Source organism: Ornithodoros turicata, chromosome 8, assembly GCF_037126465.1.
Source record: "Ornithodoros turicata isolate Travis chromosome 8, ASM3712646v1, whole genome shotgun sequence".
Taxonomy (NCBI): Eukaryota; Metazoa; Arthropoda; class Arachnida; order Ixodida; family Argasidae; genus Ornithodoros; species Ornithodoros turicata.
In genome coordinates, this window is record NC_088208.1 from 1,659,830 (window position 1) to 1,672,270 (window position 12,441).

Sequence of the window (12,441 nt, forward strand, 5' to 3'; positions counted from 1 at the left end):
CTGCAATCCACGCAAGCCAACGTCTGGTAACAATGGGGTATCTAAGGGCGGCCTCCTGCATTGCACGCATCGGGATAGGAACAAATACATGGGAAAATGGCGACCTTGGGGGACCTGTTGAAACCTGTAGGTTCTCTGCGTCGGCGCGCTTCACCAAATTTTCGCGTAGAGCAGCCGTCATCACCTGGGGGTGTAGGAAAAAACGTATGTTATTTCATTGGTACTAATACAGAAGGTAGCGTCCCATTTTCCCGGTCTATCTAAAAGAAATCCCTTTGTCTGTGGTCCACTGAATAACAAAAAAGTGAGATACAGAGAGGAATGAAAGACATGCACAGGCAGAAAGAGAGCCAGGAAAAATGTTCCCGGAAAAATGTCTCAGGAATTAATGACCCCGGAAAAAATGTCCCCTGACAAACATCCACTTTTGGTACGCGTGGAATTGTTGCGAAATCCCCGTTTGCGATATTGCCGGCCTTGAAGTCCTCGGACTCCAAATCAATACAAAAGTACTAACCACTTATTCAACTTGGAAAGCTTGGGCCACATCGCTTATGATTTCGCGTAGAGAATACGGTGCAATCAATTGTCACGTTTGTTGATACAAAGTGCCCACTTGGCTGGGATATTCTTATCTTGTTTATTTCTTCTTATACTAAGAAGTATATCCTGCGTGACCTCCCACTGAATGATGTGCAATCAGAACGCACGGATTTTGCGACTGTAGATTCTATAGGCCTGATGACACAGCTATCCTTTCAGGTTTGGAGGAATTAAGAGCGGGACGTACATTTTTCTGTACCTGCTCGCGTGGAGTAGCGGATAGGATGATCGCCATTCACGCCGAGGCTGGGAGGTGGCGCGGGATCGAATCCCCGTACCGGCTGAGCTGTCTGACGTTTTCACTGGGCACTGGGGTTTCCCGCAGACTGGAAAGTCTCTCCCCAAGATAAACGGTATTGTTCACTGAAAAGTAGCCCACGTCTTTGAGACTCATTTTGGGAACGTTGGGTGAGACGACGAAACGGAGGGAGAGAAGGGGAAAACCCGACAGGGAAGGGAGGACGGGGGAGAGTTCATGTCCAGTACGCCACGTGGTGGTCGCTCCCGTAACTAAACTCCGCTGTAGCGGATTCCTGGTCATGAGAGTTGGGAAGGACATGAATATAAGAGCGAGCACCTGCGAGCACCCCACCCACGTTAGGGCTTGTGCGAAGCAGGTAAGTGTGATTGGTTGTCAGTCATAATGTGAGAGCAATGTTGGTGACTGCAGTTTCCATATCCCGTGTCAGTCAGTGCGGTGACGAAAGTGTACGGAAACATATTATGAAAACTGTTTTAGTTTAACGAAAGACCGCGCTAGAGAGGATTCCAGTTACACGCGTGCTTTCGATTGTTCCACTAAAAACGCATGTAGCAATCATATTCTGATACGGTAAACACGAGGAGTCCCGCGATCCCTCTTCGTAAGTGTTAGGGGTATCTGCCATATTTCTTCTTTGCTTGTATAAAGTATGTCCTGTATAGCTCGGACCAATTCCAGGAATCTCTCCCCAGGGTATTTAAAGGGTCGAGTTTGACAACGACATGGAGAGATTGAGAACGCTCAAATCAGATGAGCGCGCTAACGACATGTTTATTGTACACAAGAGCCGGGTCCCGTTCTTTCTCAAGTACACCAATGGACGCCATTGTTGAGCAGATCTTTACTATGATCAAGGAGGTCGCCCAAAGAACCGTTTTATCTTGGAACACAACAAGATAGAGGCATATTCTTCCAGATATTCCATTTGCAGATCTTGCCAACAGATTACATCGATGTTCGTGTGATCAAGTGCTTACACAGCAGCCGGTCTACTCTAGTTACACATAGCCGCGAGACATTCTGCAAGTTTAGCCTTCGAAAGCTGCTGTTATACCTCATTTATTTATTTATTTCCATACGTTGAGGACCCCCAGGGTGTATTACACAACGGAGGGGCAAGAGACAAACAAAGAAAAGACAAGCAAGCCAAACATGCAAAAAAAAACAAAGCAAAAATATTTCAAACATTCACTATCGGCGCCTAACAACGGAATACATGCACAGGACTCAATCAGAAATGACGTTGGATGAATACAAAAGGAAAAGAATGCGACGGTCGAGGTGAGAAAATAAAATAAAAAAAAAGGTGGCAGAAAGGGGCGACACTGGAACGATCATGAGACATTAGACTATGTTTTGTAGTCTTGGATGATGGCAGCCTTAAAGCGGGCAGGGTCTTGGATGAAAACGAGGGACTCCGGCAGGTGATTCCAGTCTCTAATAGTCTTAGGAATGAAGGAGTACATGAAAGAATTAGTATGACATTGTGGGGGTCTAATCTTGTGCGCGTTGTCGTGACGTGAACAAACGTATTCTGCAGGGGAGAAAAAACGATCATGGGTGTTTTTGTTGTGGATGAAAAAGGCGGGAGACCGTTCGTGTGGATGTGAGATGATCAATGCCAATGTCTTGTTTTAGTCCCGAGACACTACAATCCGATGAATAATTGGAGGTGATGAAACGTGCGGCCCTCTTCTGAACTGATTCCAGCCCAAGCAGCACAATGTACTGAAAGTCGAGTGCAATAGGGGTGGACGGTATGTGTCTTATCAATGTTCTTTACTTTCACGAGTCTGTTCAAGGCCTTCCTGCTAACCGTCCACCCCTATTGCACTCGGCTTTCAGTACATTTTGCTGCTTGGGAGGGCATATATCAAATACTCCTGCTGTGGGTCTCAAACAGCAGAAGCGTATTCTAATTTGGGTAGTACGAGTGCCCAATAAGATAGGAGTTTGATGTGAGGCGGAGCAAGTGCAAGATGGCGGCGAAGATATCCCAGGGTCCTGTTAGCTTCAGACACAATCTTATCAATATGCAGGGACCAACGCATTGTTGAATCTAAATGCAGGCCTAGGTATTGATACGTGGGAACGCATAAGAGTTGAGAGCCGTGTAGCTGATAAGATGAAGGGACATGTGAAGGGGAACGTGAGAAGGACATGACCTTGCACACACCTAACACACCTAACACTTGGTCCATGCAAGGCAATTGCATGGACCAAGTGTTACACCATCGGGACACCGCGAGCAAATCCTCCTGAACAAGATCATGGTCAGCACCGGACGTCATCTTCCTATATGGGACACAGTCATCCGCAAAAAGTCGAACGGTACTACTAGGACACTGAGGCTAGTCATTTATATAAACAAGAAACAATAAAGGGCCAAGAACGGATCCCTGAGGTACACCGGATGTTACGGAAGTGAAGCTCGATAGAGTGTTGTTAGTGAAAACGGCCTGTTTCCGGTCCGCCAAGAAGGCTCTTATCCAGGATAAAACAAAGGGGTCGAGGTTTAGTGTTGAGACGACACGCACGTCCTGACATGCAGTAGTGTGTATTAGTAGTGTAGTAGTGCATTAGTAGTGTAGCTTAGTCAAGAAACGAGAATGTGGCACAGTGTCAAATGCTTTTGAAAAATCAAGGAAGATGACGTCCATGCGTTCCCTTGAATCGAGACAACTTTGGATGTCATGTATAAACTCAACTAGCTGCGTCTCGCATGAGTAGCCCTTTCTAAACCCATGTTGGAACTCGTAGAAGTAGTTAATTGAAGTGAGATGCCGGGCGACGTTCGCGTATATGATATGCTCCATCAACTTACAGGGAATGCTAGTTAACGAGATTGGCCTGGAGTTCGAGGGGGCCAAGGTATCACCACTTTTGAATATAGGGATAACCTTGGCGACGCGCGAATAGTTCGGAAACTCACCGTTAGAAGGGACTGATTGAAGATGAGCGACAAAATCCGACTAGACGTTGGTGACGTATTCTTGAGTACTTTGGGGTTAATGTTGTCCAAGCCAGGTGATGATGAAGAGCGGGTGCATTCGATAAGCTTAGCAACACCAGGATGGTCAATGGTGATACTGGGCATTATAACAGTGTCTAGCATGCGTAAGCCAGAAGTATCAAAAGTTATCTCAGTAACAAACACAGAAGAAAAATAGTTGTTTAATAAGGCGGCACTTTGCTCTAAGGGCAGCACGTCACCAGAGCTACCTCTTAATTGTATATGGGAGTCCGTACTTGGGTTGATAACCTTCCAGAACTTTCTAGGGTTATTATTTAAGAGAGAAGGTAAGGTCACGCTGAAAAACTTGCGCATTTTTAACGGCAAGGGTATACACTTTTGCGTGGGGAGCGCACCAGGGAGCGTTCTGGGATGACGGAATTGTAATTTTGGGTATGTACTTCTCAGTCAGATTGCTAAGAGCAGTTTTGAAGGCACACCAATTATCCTCAGCAGATCGCATCGGAAACAGGCGGACAAACTCGTGGAAAACGTACCTAGCTCTCTGTTTATGGCGTCATAATTCCCTTTGTTGTAGTCCACTATATCAAATTTAATATTCTTACGTTCGGTATAGGGTACTTTTATGGAGGTGTGTATGAATCTGTGGTCGCTGAGGCCATCAAAAATTACTACTGCAGAAAATAGCTCTGGCGACGTGGTAAGCACTAGATCAAGGATGCTCTGACAGGCTGCAGAAATGCGCGTAGGCTGGGTAACCAACTGCTGCAGACCAAATAACACGCATAGATCACAGAAATCGGAAGACAAAACCGTGGAGGCTTATAGGCGTCATTCCAGTCGATATCGGGGAAATTGAAGTCACCGAAAAGCATTATTATGAGAGTTGGAAAACTGCTTTTAACAAAGGCAAGGGCTTTATGAAGCTCGGTGACAAGACAAACATGATCAGGCGGGCGGTAACAAACTCAATTAAGTATCTTATTGTGGGAGTGAACAAGTAAAGGCCACACCATCTCAATGTTACCAGGGATGTCAATTCGTTTTTGATGCCAAGCAACACCCCACCACCACGCCTTTCAACACGATCATAACGGTACACTCTAAAACCCGGCAGCATCATGAACGTTAGGTGTTAACCATGTTTCGGTCAGAATAACAATAGCAGCTCCCGTTGTTCCCATAACCCCAAGAACATTCGCGATCCTCAGGACATCCTCAAAGTGTCATCGCGTCCTCGTCCGTGATGGGATGTCCGGAGGCGATCCGGAGAGTGTCATCATGGGATCTTCCAGTGATAGTCATTTGCGTACATCCTGCGGCCGCCAGAAGGAGGGCATATATAGGAGAAGTAAATTAGTTTAATAATGCGATGTGCATTTCTATGCCTGCGCCCATTAATTAGTGTTTCGATTTGTTTGTCATAACCAAATTCAACCAAATCATCGCCTGTGATCATGTATAAACTACAAAAATACTACAAAGAGAAAATACAAAAAATACAGTGGTACAAATACAAATTGAATGATTTCAACGGATGCTCCATGCACTGGGTTCAATGTGCGATACAATATAACTTGCTAGACCTTTCATTGTGATCTTGTTGCCATGAACATCCGTGCAAGCTCCCTGACGGGATGCTGCAAGGAGCATTTCCGTGGAAGATACAGAAAAGTGATGGCATTTTACAGCGTGTGCTTGACTTTCGGTGGATGTTTGAAATCAACTAAGTAGGAAACACGGACGTTACCTTGGTTGAATCCTTATACTCCAAGGAATTCGTCACTGGTGTGTTGCTTATACATGATATTGAATTAAATTTAAGCACCTCATCCTTGGTTTTGACTGAGATGCTACGAGGACTCTCGCACATGCGGGAGTTAGCAAGATAAGCAATATATAGTGTATGTTTTATCTGCGAAAGGAAATGCCAGTGTTGTATATTCCTTTCAAAGTCTGCTGTCTTAGACTTACACTTAGTGGCACATGACCTTTTATGTTTTTTTGCTTTTTATACCACGGCACCCATTGTTCGTCATCGAAACACAATCAAAAATGAGAGACGGAAAATGACAAGCTGGTGGACGAGGTTAAAAACTGCATGAGAGAGACTCCATTTCCACTGTAAACGTCTGCATACTTCTGAAAGTGAGAAATTAAAGCAGATTTACTGGAGGATTTTACATGATCCTATATTGCTCCTGAGAGTATCCCAGTCTTGTCCCCACATGTTGTCCCTAGGACCATCTCTGGAGTCTCATTCTAACACTTTTCTAACAAATTGAGGATCATGTGGGGATATTCCCAGGATGTCACTGCTGTCCCGCGATGACATCCTCAGGATGAGTGAGGGATATCAGCGTGTTCTTGGGGAAGAGATAACAGTTCTTCACGCTTGCGTACAATGCTCCTAATATTTGAAAAGATAAGTGAAAACCAATCGGATCATACTATAAGCTAGTGCGATCCGATAATATTTTTCAACATTTACTTGTTCAAACGCGGCAGTTACATTAAGACAAAGAATAGCTGAGGAAACATACATTTATACAAGCGCTAAGATTACACAAAAACAGAGATATAAATATATATCAATCCTATTTACTGACATCACTATATCGACATATTCAACAAGAGTCGAACAGAAACCTCCGGACGGCTAATTTAAGGTGCTTGGCTACAACGACATCTAGGGGCAAGGAGTTCCACTTTATGACCCCTTGGTGCTGGAGAAGGCGCTTACCACATATGTTTGAGAAGCACTGTACAATAAAGTGATGTTCCAATACAGTACGGCTTGTTCGAGTAACTGAGACTAACTTGACACCATCAATTATTCCCTCATTTAGTGTACAAAAATTAACCATTAACACAGTTCGCTCAAAGCATAGTAAATTGAAAGGTAAAATGCGTAACGTCTTATATATGCATGAATAAGATTGTCTGTTATATGTATTGGATATAATGCGAACTGCTCTATTCTTCAAGACCTCAACCGGTTTAAGATAAGATTGATACGTGTGCCCCCACGACTCTACACAGTAAAGCAAATGACATCGGATGAGCACAAAATACAGACTTTTCAGGACAGCAGTTGGGAACAGCCGACGTGCTCTGAAGAGCGCTCCATTTGCTCTTGATAGTTTAGTGCATAAATTTTCTATATGTGGCTTCCGGTGCAAGTGGGAGTCCAAAATTACACCAAGGTATTTAATGGTGTCAACACGTTCAACTGTTGTTCCGGCAGTAACTATATTGAAATCGGTTAACGAAACAGTCTTACGATATGGCCTAAATACCATATATTTTGTTTTCAAAAGATTTAGTGTCAGAGAATTCACTTCAAGCCATTCCAAGGGCTGAGGAATCAGACTAGCAATCTATTCATGAATGACACCAATTGTAGGGCAGTAACACGGTGTCGTCAGCATACATGATACTATTCGAGGGGATGGCCTCACTAAAATCATTTACATAAAGTAGAAAAAAGATAGGGCCCAAAGCGGAACCCTGTTACTGCAAACTACAGTGATGAGACAAGGAACTAGTGACATCAAGTGATTGCTAATCGCTAGTCATTGTGGCTGAAATTGCGTTTGTTTCCCGAGACAGCCTCTCGAACAAGTTGTGTTTCCTAGTCGTACATATAACACGTGCTACCAACCAGCAGCTTATTGAAACGGAGGCGAAAAGGTTGACCCTGCGAGCGTCCGAAGGCAATCAGGTTCTTTCTGGCAGTCCGGACAGCGTGAGTGAAATCCTCTGACACAGCTATACTAGTGCCCTTTAGCTTGTAAGAGTTTCTTAGAACGGCATCCTTAACCTTAATGTTAGCACACCTCACGATTATTGGACGCGTCCTTGCCTCGTGAAAACGTCCTAGGCGGGGGGCTCTATCGACATGCTCAGCTGAGACCACAACGTCCAGGCTATCCTGGCGCAGCTTCCTAATTTTTTCCTCTGATTCTGCCCATGTTTCATTACTAGCATCTTCAATACTATAGAACACAGATTGTCCCTTCTGGACCTGCTCTCAAGGTCATCAATGCGTGATCTTAGCGAAGCCATGTCCGATGGGATGGCTGAGAGCATACCCTGTGTGCTGATGACTTGGATGATGACTTCGACCTTGCATTGAGTCTGCATTGGACTCTATTTTACCAACGCGCGTAGTAAGGTTAGTTAAAGAAGCTCGAAATTCTTGTTGATCTTTCTGGATAGCTTTTACTTGTTTGAGCAACGGTTCCTGACCGGCGTTAAGTTTTTCGAGTAAGCCCAACATTGCACTAAATTGAGCTTCTTGTTCTTCTGACATGGGACCGGGATTTGCATTCTAACAACAGTAAAGCAGTCACAGGCAATTGCAAAACATGGCCGTGGGCTCGGAAAGAGGAGCAGAATAACATTATTGTTTCTTTTAGAAAAGAGAGGGTACCGGGTACCAACTTGAAAAACTTGAGGACCAGCCGTTAGTGACTGCACTGCAGCTCTCTTTCCTGGGCCCACTTAGATTCATAAGATGCCACACTACCTTCAAGGTTCAGTAAAGTGTTACCTAATACGTGGAAAACTTGTACCGCCTTCTAAAGCACGATTTCTTTTTTTTTTTTTTTTTTTAGCACTGCTACGCAGTTTGGTTTACAAAACCGCTGCCTCCAAGTGTAGACCACACCCATCCAGTGTGACGCCTGTAAATCGTTGGTAAAAGAAGAAACACAAAAAGTCCGGTACGAGGAACTTGGCGGGTGACTTTTCATGTTCGCTGCTGTACGTCATCTCAAGCTTTATGCAAAACTAATCCCAATGGAAGAATTATACAATAAAAGAACTTGCAAGTTTAGCAATCTCCTGGGATGCACTCTATAGAAAGAAGGTAATAGACCTCTACCTGTTTGTAAACAAATGACGTCATAACGTTCGACAGCGCCACGAGTTTGGTAGAGTTGAACTACGTTCAAAGCTAGTGGCGAACAAGGTCGCGTCCGAAAGCCACGGTCCTGATGCCACGGTCACGATGGTCTCTGAAAGGGACGCGACCTTCGGTCCTACTTTCCTTTCAGCGAACAATTGCCCGTTCGTGGAACCCAGCTCTCCCCTTCCGATCTGTTTTGGTTTCGGTCTGTCTACCAACGTCATGATGACGTTTGTCAGGTAGAGGTTTATAGGCTAACCATGTTGTGCTTGTCTGCCATACAACCCAGTTTTCACGTAATTTGCAGATTTTATAATATAGTAGCAGCTCGTTTCTTGTTTTCTCAAAGTGTCATTGTCGTATTTCTTAAGGCCCTTAAATTTGGAAAAGAAATCGCCGATGTGACATTGGAGCTTTGATGGCGAACCACACAGGTGACATAAACCCGCCACTGTTACCTCTGAGTGCGTGCTTTTGGCAAAGCTGCCATCCTGTTCTGGTCGTACGCCATAGAAAACATCATTGTGAGGTCATGTGACTTTACTTAGATGTCGTTTTGTCGACATATTTCCGCCGTCATGACGGCAATAGACGAAGGGAGCTTGCCTGCGTAAACCATGTTGTGCTTCTTTCAACATGGTGCCCCATTTCTCCTTAGTTTAAGTGCATCGCATCGGCACACTGATTCTTAAGGCGCGGTCATCATCACATAATTCGAAGTCGTACACAGTTACGAGGCCTGCGCGTCTTTCTGCGAGATTATACAAAAATAATTACCGAAATACGTCCAAAACGTGGCGCAGAGAAAACAACCTCATTGTTTGGCCGCCGATCACGGGCGCCGCCATCTTTAAGGCAAAGTGTGCCTTGATGTTTGCTGTGACGTGCGACCAGGACCTGTCCAGGATGACTTGCGTTCGCCCAACACGCTTTCGTCTACGGAAGAATACATTGGATGCCACCCCTGTAATGCTCTCCTATGCAGCCACTTAAGTTACAAGGTCACGGCGGGCAAAATATGTTTCTACCTTTCCCAGTCCAAGAACTGACAAGTTCCTTGTTTTTGCAGGAGTATGCGAACACTCGCTGCTGTACTCCTTGTGCTCGCGATCTTCAAGGGATCACTCTGCACTCACGTCATCCAAATTGACAAAAGGGATGGCGGCTACGAAAATATCATGGTCGCACTGCACAGAGATGTGACTGAGAGTGAGAAGCTTGTGGACAACATTAAGGTAAGGATTATTTTATAATCAGCATATCTGATTGTACAAACAGCAGCTATGGAATTTTTCCAAGCCTAAGGCAGAATACAGATGTCAGCATCCGGGTAGAGGCAATGCATTAAAGAACCACGGATGGACTTTCATGCAGCAGACTAAATTTTGTTCAGGTGTAATGGTGCAACATACGGTACATGAATATATGTGACATGTAAATGGTGAGAGGGAAAGAATGCGAGAAAAAAAAGGAAAGAAAGGAAGCTACGTTGCCTGTCACGTTGTGTGCCTGCGAGGGAGTTCGGGGAAGACGGGGTCAAAGAGGACAACGGAGAGGCGGATTGAGCCACCTAGGACATCTCGAGAACAGTGGTGAATGAACTTCCTGTGAATGAGTGCCCTACGAGGTGTCCACGGGATATTTTTGCACAGCGCCCATGTTAAGACTGCGATTTTTCGACAAAGACTGTCAAATTCTGGAAATGTCATCTTCTATTTTTGTTCACTACGTCCTCCAGGCCACATACTAAACACGGCACGATGTGTGAGCGTTAATCCTGATGCACCCAGGGCCTTCAACGTTGCGACTCAGTCGGGGTTCCCCTTCTAGGAGCCCGACGGACTAAGTCCCAGTATTATCGTAATACGCATGCGCTGAGACTGTACGATCCGTCTGAAGGATTTCGAAAGGCGGACGATCATTTTTTCCGGATCTCCAAAGGGCTGACACAATGGACAACTTTGCGTTGAGTGAATAATATACAACTGATATGGTTTTGTAATTTACATCGCTGTTATGTGAAACTATACAACTTCACAAAATTGTACATTTCAAATACCGTTTTCGAAGGGATTTTGTCAAACGCAATCTCTCAGGGTGCAACTGGGGAACAAGGTACGGGGTTCAAACCCCGTGATCTTACTTTCACATATACATATTACAAACTCAGCTTAGGATATCTATATTATATCTATATTATAATCGTTATATCAAATGATATTAATCCCCGAACTTGATTAAATTCGCCATTTGGCCATTTCGAAGGCCTTTTGGAAGCGATTTTGACCAAACGCGACCTCTCATGGTGCAACAGGGGAACAAGATACGGGTTTCAACACCCATGATCTTACTTTTATATATACATACTACAAAGTTAGCTTAGGACATCTTTAACATTATTTTTATATCAAATGATATTAAGACCAGAAGTTGACGAAATTGGCCACTTTGCCATTTTGAGTGCCGTTATGGAAGCGATTTAGTCAAACGCGACCTCTGAGGGTGCAACAGGGGAACAAGGTACGGGGTTCAAACCCCGTTATCTTACTTTCATATACACATACTACCAAGTTAGCTTAGGACATCTTTAACATTATTTTTATATCAAATGATATTAAGACCAGAAGTTGACGAAATTGGCCACTTTGCCATTTTGAGTGCCGTTATGGAAGCGATTTAGTCAAACGCGACCTCTGAGGGTGCAACAGGGGAACAAGGTACGGGGTTCAAACCCCGTGATCTTACTTTCACTAATACATATTACAAAATTAGCTTAGGACATCGTTAATAATATTTTTATATCGAATAATATTAAGCCCCGTATTTGACGAAATTGGCCATTTTGCCATTTCGAGTGCCGTTTTGGAAGCTATTTTTTCAAACGCGACCTCTGAGGGTGCAACAGGGGAACAAGGTACAGGGTTCAAACCCCGTGATCTTACTTTCACATATACATACTACAAACTCAGCTTAGGATATCTATATTATAATCGTTATATCAAATGATATTAATCGCCGAACTTGATTAAATTCGCCATTTGGCCATTTCAAATACCGTTTTCGAAGCGATTTTGTCAAACGCAATCTCTCAGGGTGCAACTGGGGAACAAGGCACGGGGTTCAAACCCCGTGATTTTACTTTCACATATACATATTACAAACTCAGCTTAGGATATCTATATTATAATCGTTATATCAAATGATATTAATCCCCGAACTTGATTAAATTCGCCATTTGGCCATTTCGAGGGCCGTTTTGGAAGCGATTTTGGAAGTGACCTCTCAGGGTGCAACAGGGGAACAAGAAACGTGGTTCAAAACCCGTGATCTTACTTTTATATATACATACTACAAAGTTAGCTTAGGACATCTTTAACATTATTTTTATATCAAATGATATTAAGACCCGAAATTGGCCACTTGGCCATTTTGAGCGCCGTTTTGGAAGCGATTTAGTCAAACGCGACCTCTCACGGTGCAACAGGGGAACAAGGTACGGGGTTCAAACCCCGTGATGTTACTTTCACATATACGTACTACAAATTCAGCTTAGGATATCTACAGGGTGTCCCAGAAAACGTGTCATTGAATTATAATAAACAAACGATGCCACCTAGAATCATGCGGTCAACAGCATTTGTTCTTATTAGGTTTTTGCCACCTCCTAATGGGAATGTCATGTAGTCCAAG

General features: G+C 44.0%; 1 protein-coding gene across 2 annotated transcripts in view; it reads left to right on the forward strand.

Annotated features, from left to right (window-relative positions):
- The window catches only part of LOC135366384 (calcium-activated chloride channel regulator 1-like), a 94,323-nt gene that overhangs the window by 18,753 nt on the left and 63,129 nt on the right, over window positions 1-12,441 (forward strand). Inside the window, exons 1-2 of one of the 2 annotated variants that reach the window (XM_064599065.1) lie at window positions 1,143-1,220; window positions 9,821-9,986. In XM_064599065.1, coding sequence (XP_064455135.1) covers window positions 9,825-9,986 — 162 coding nt within the window. In that variant the 5' untranslated portion in view covers window positions 1,143-1,220; window positions 9,821-9,824. Of the gene's footprint in view, window positions 1-1,142; window positions 1,221-9,820; window positions 9,987-12,441 lie in introns of those variants that run through there. The other variant, XM_064599066.1, reaches the window with a different exon arrangement.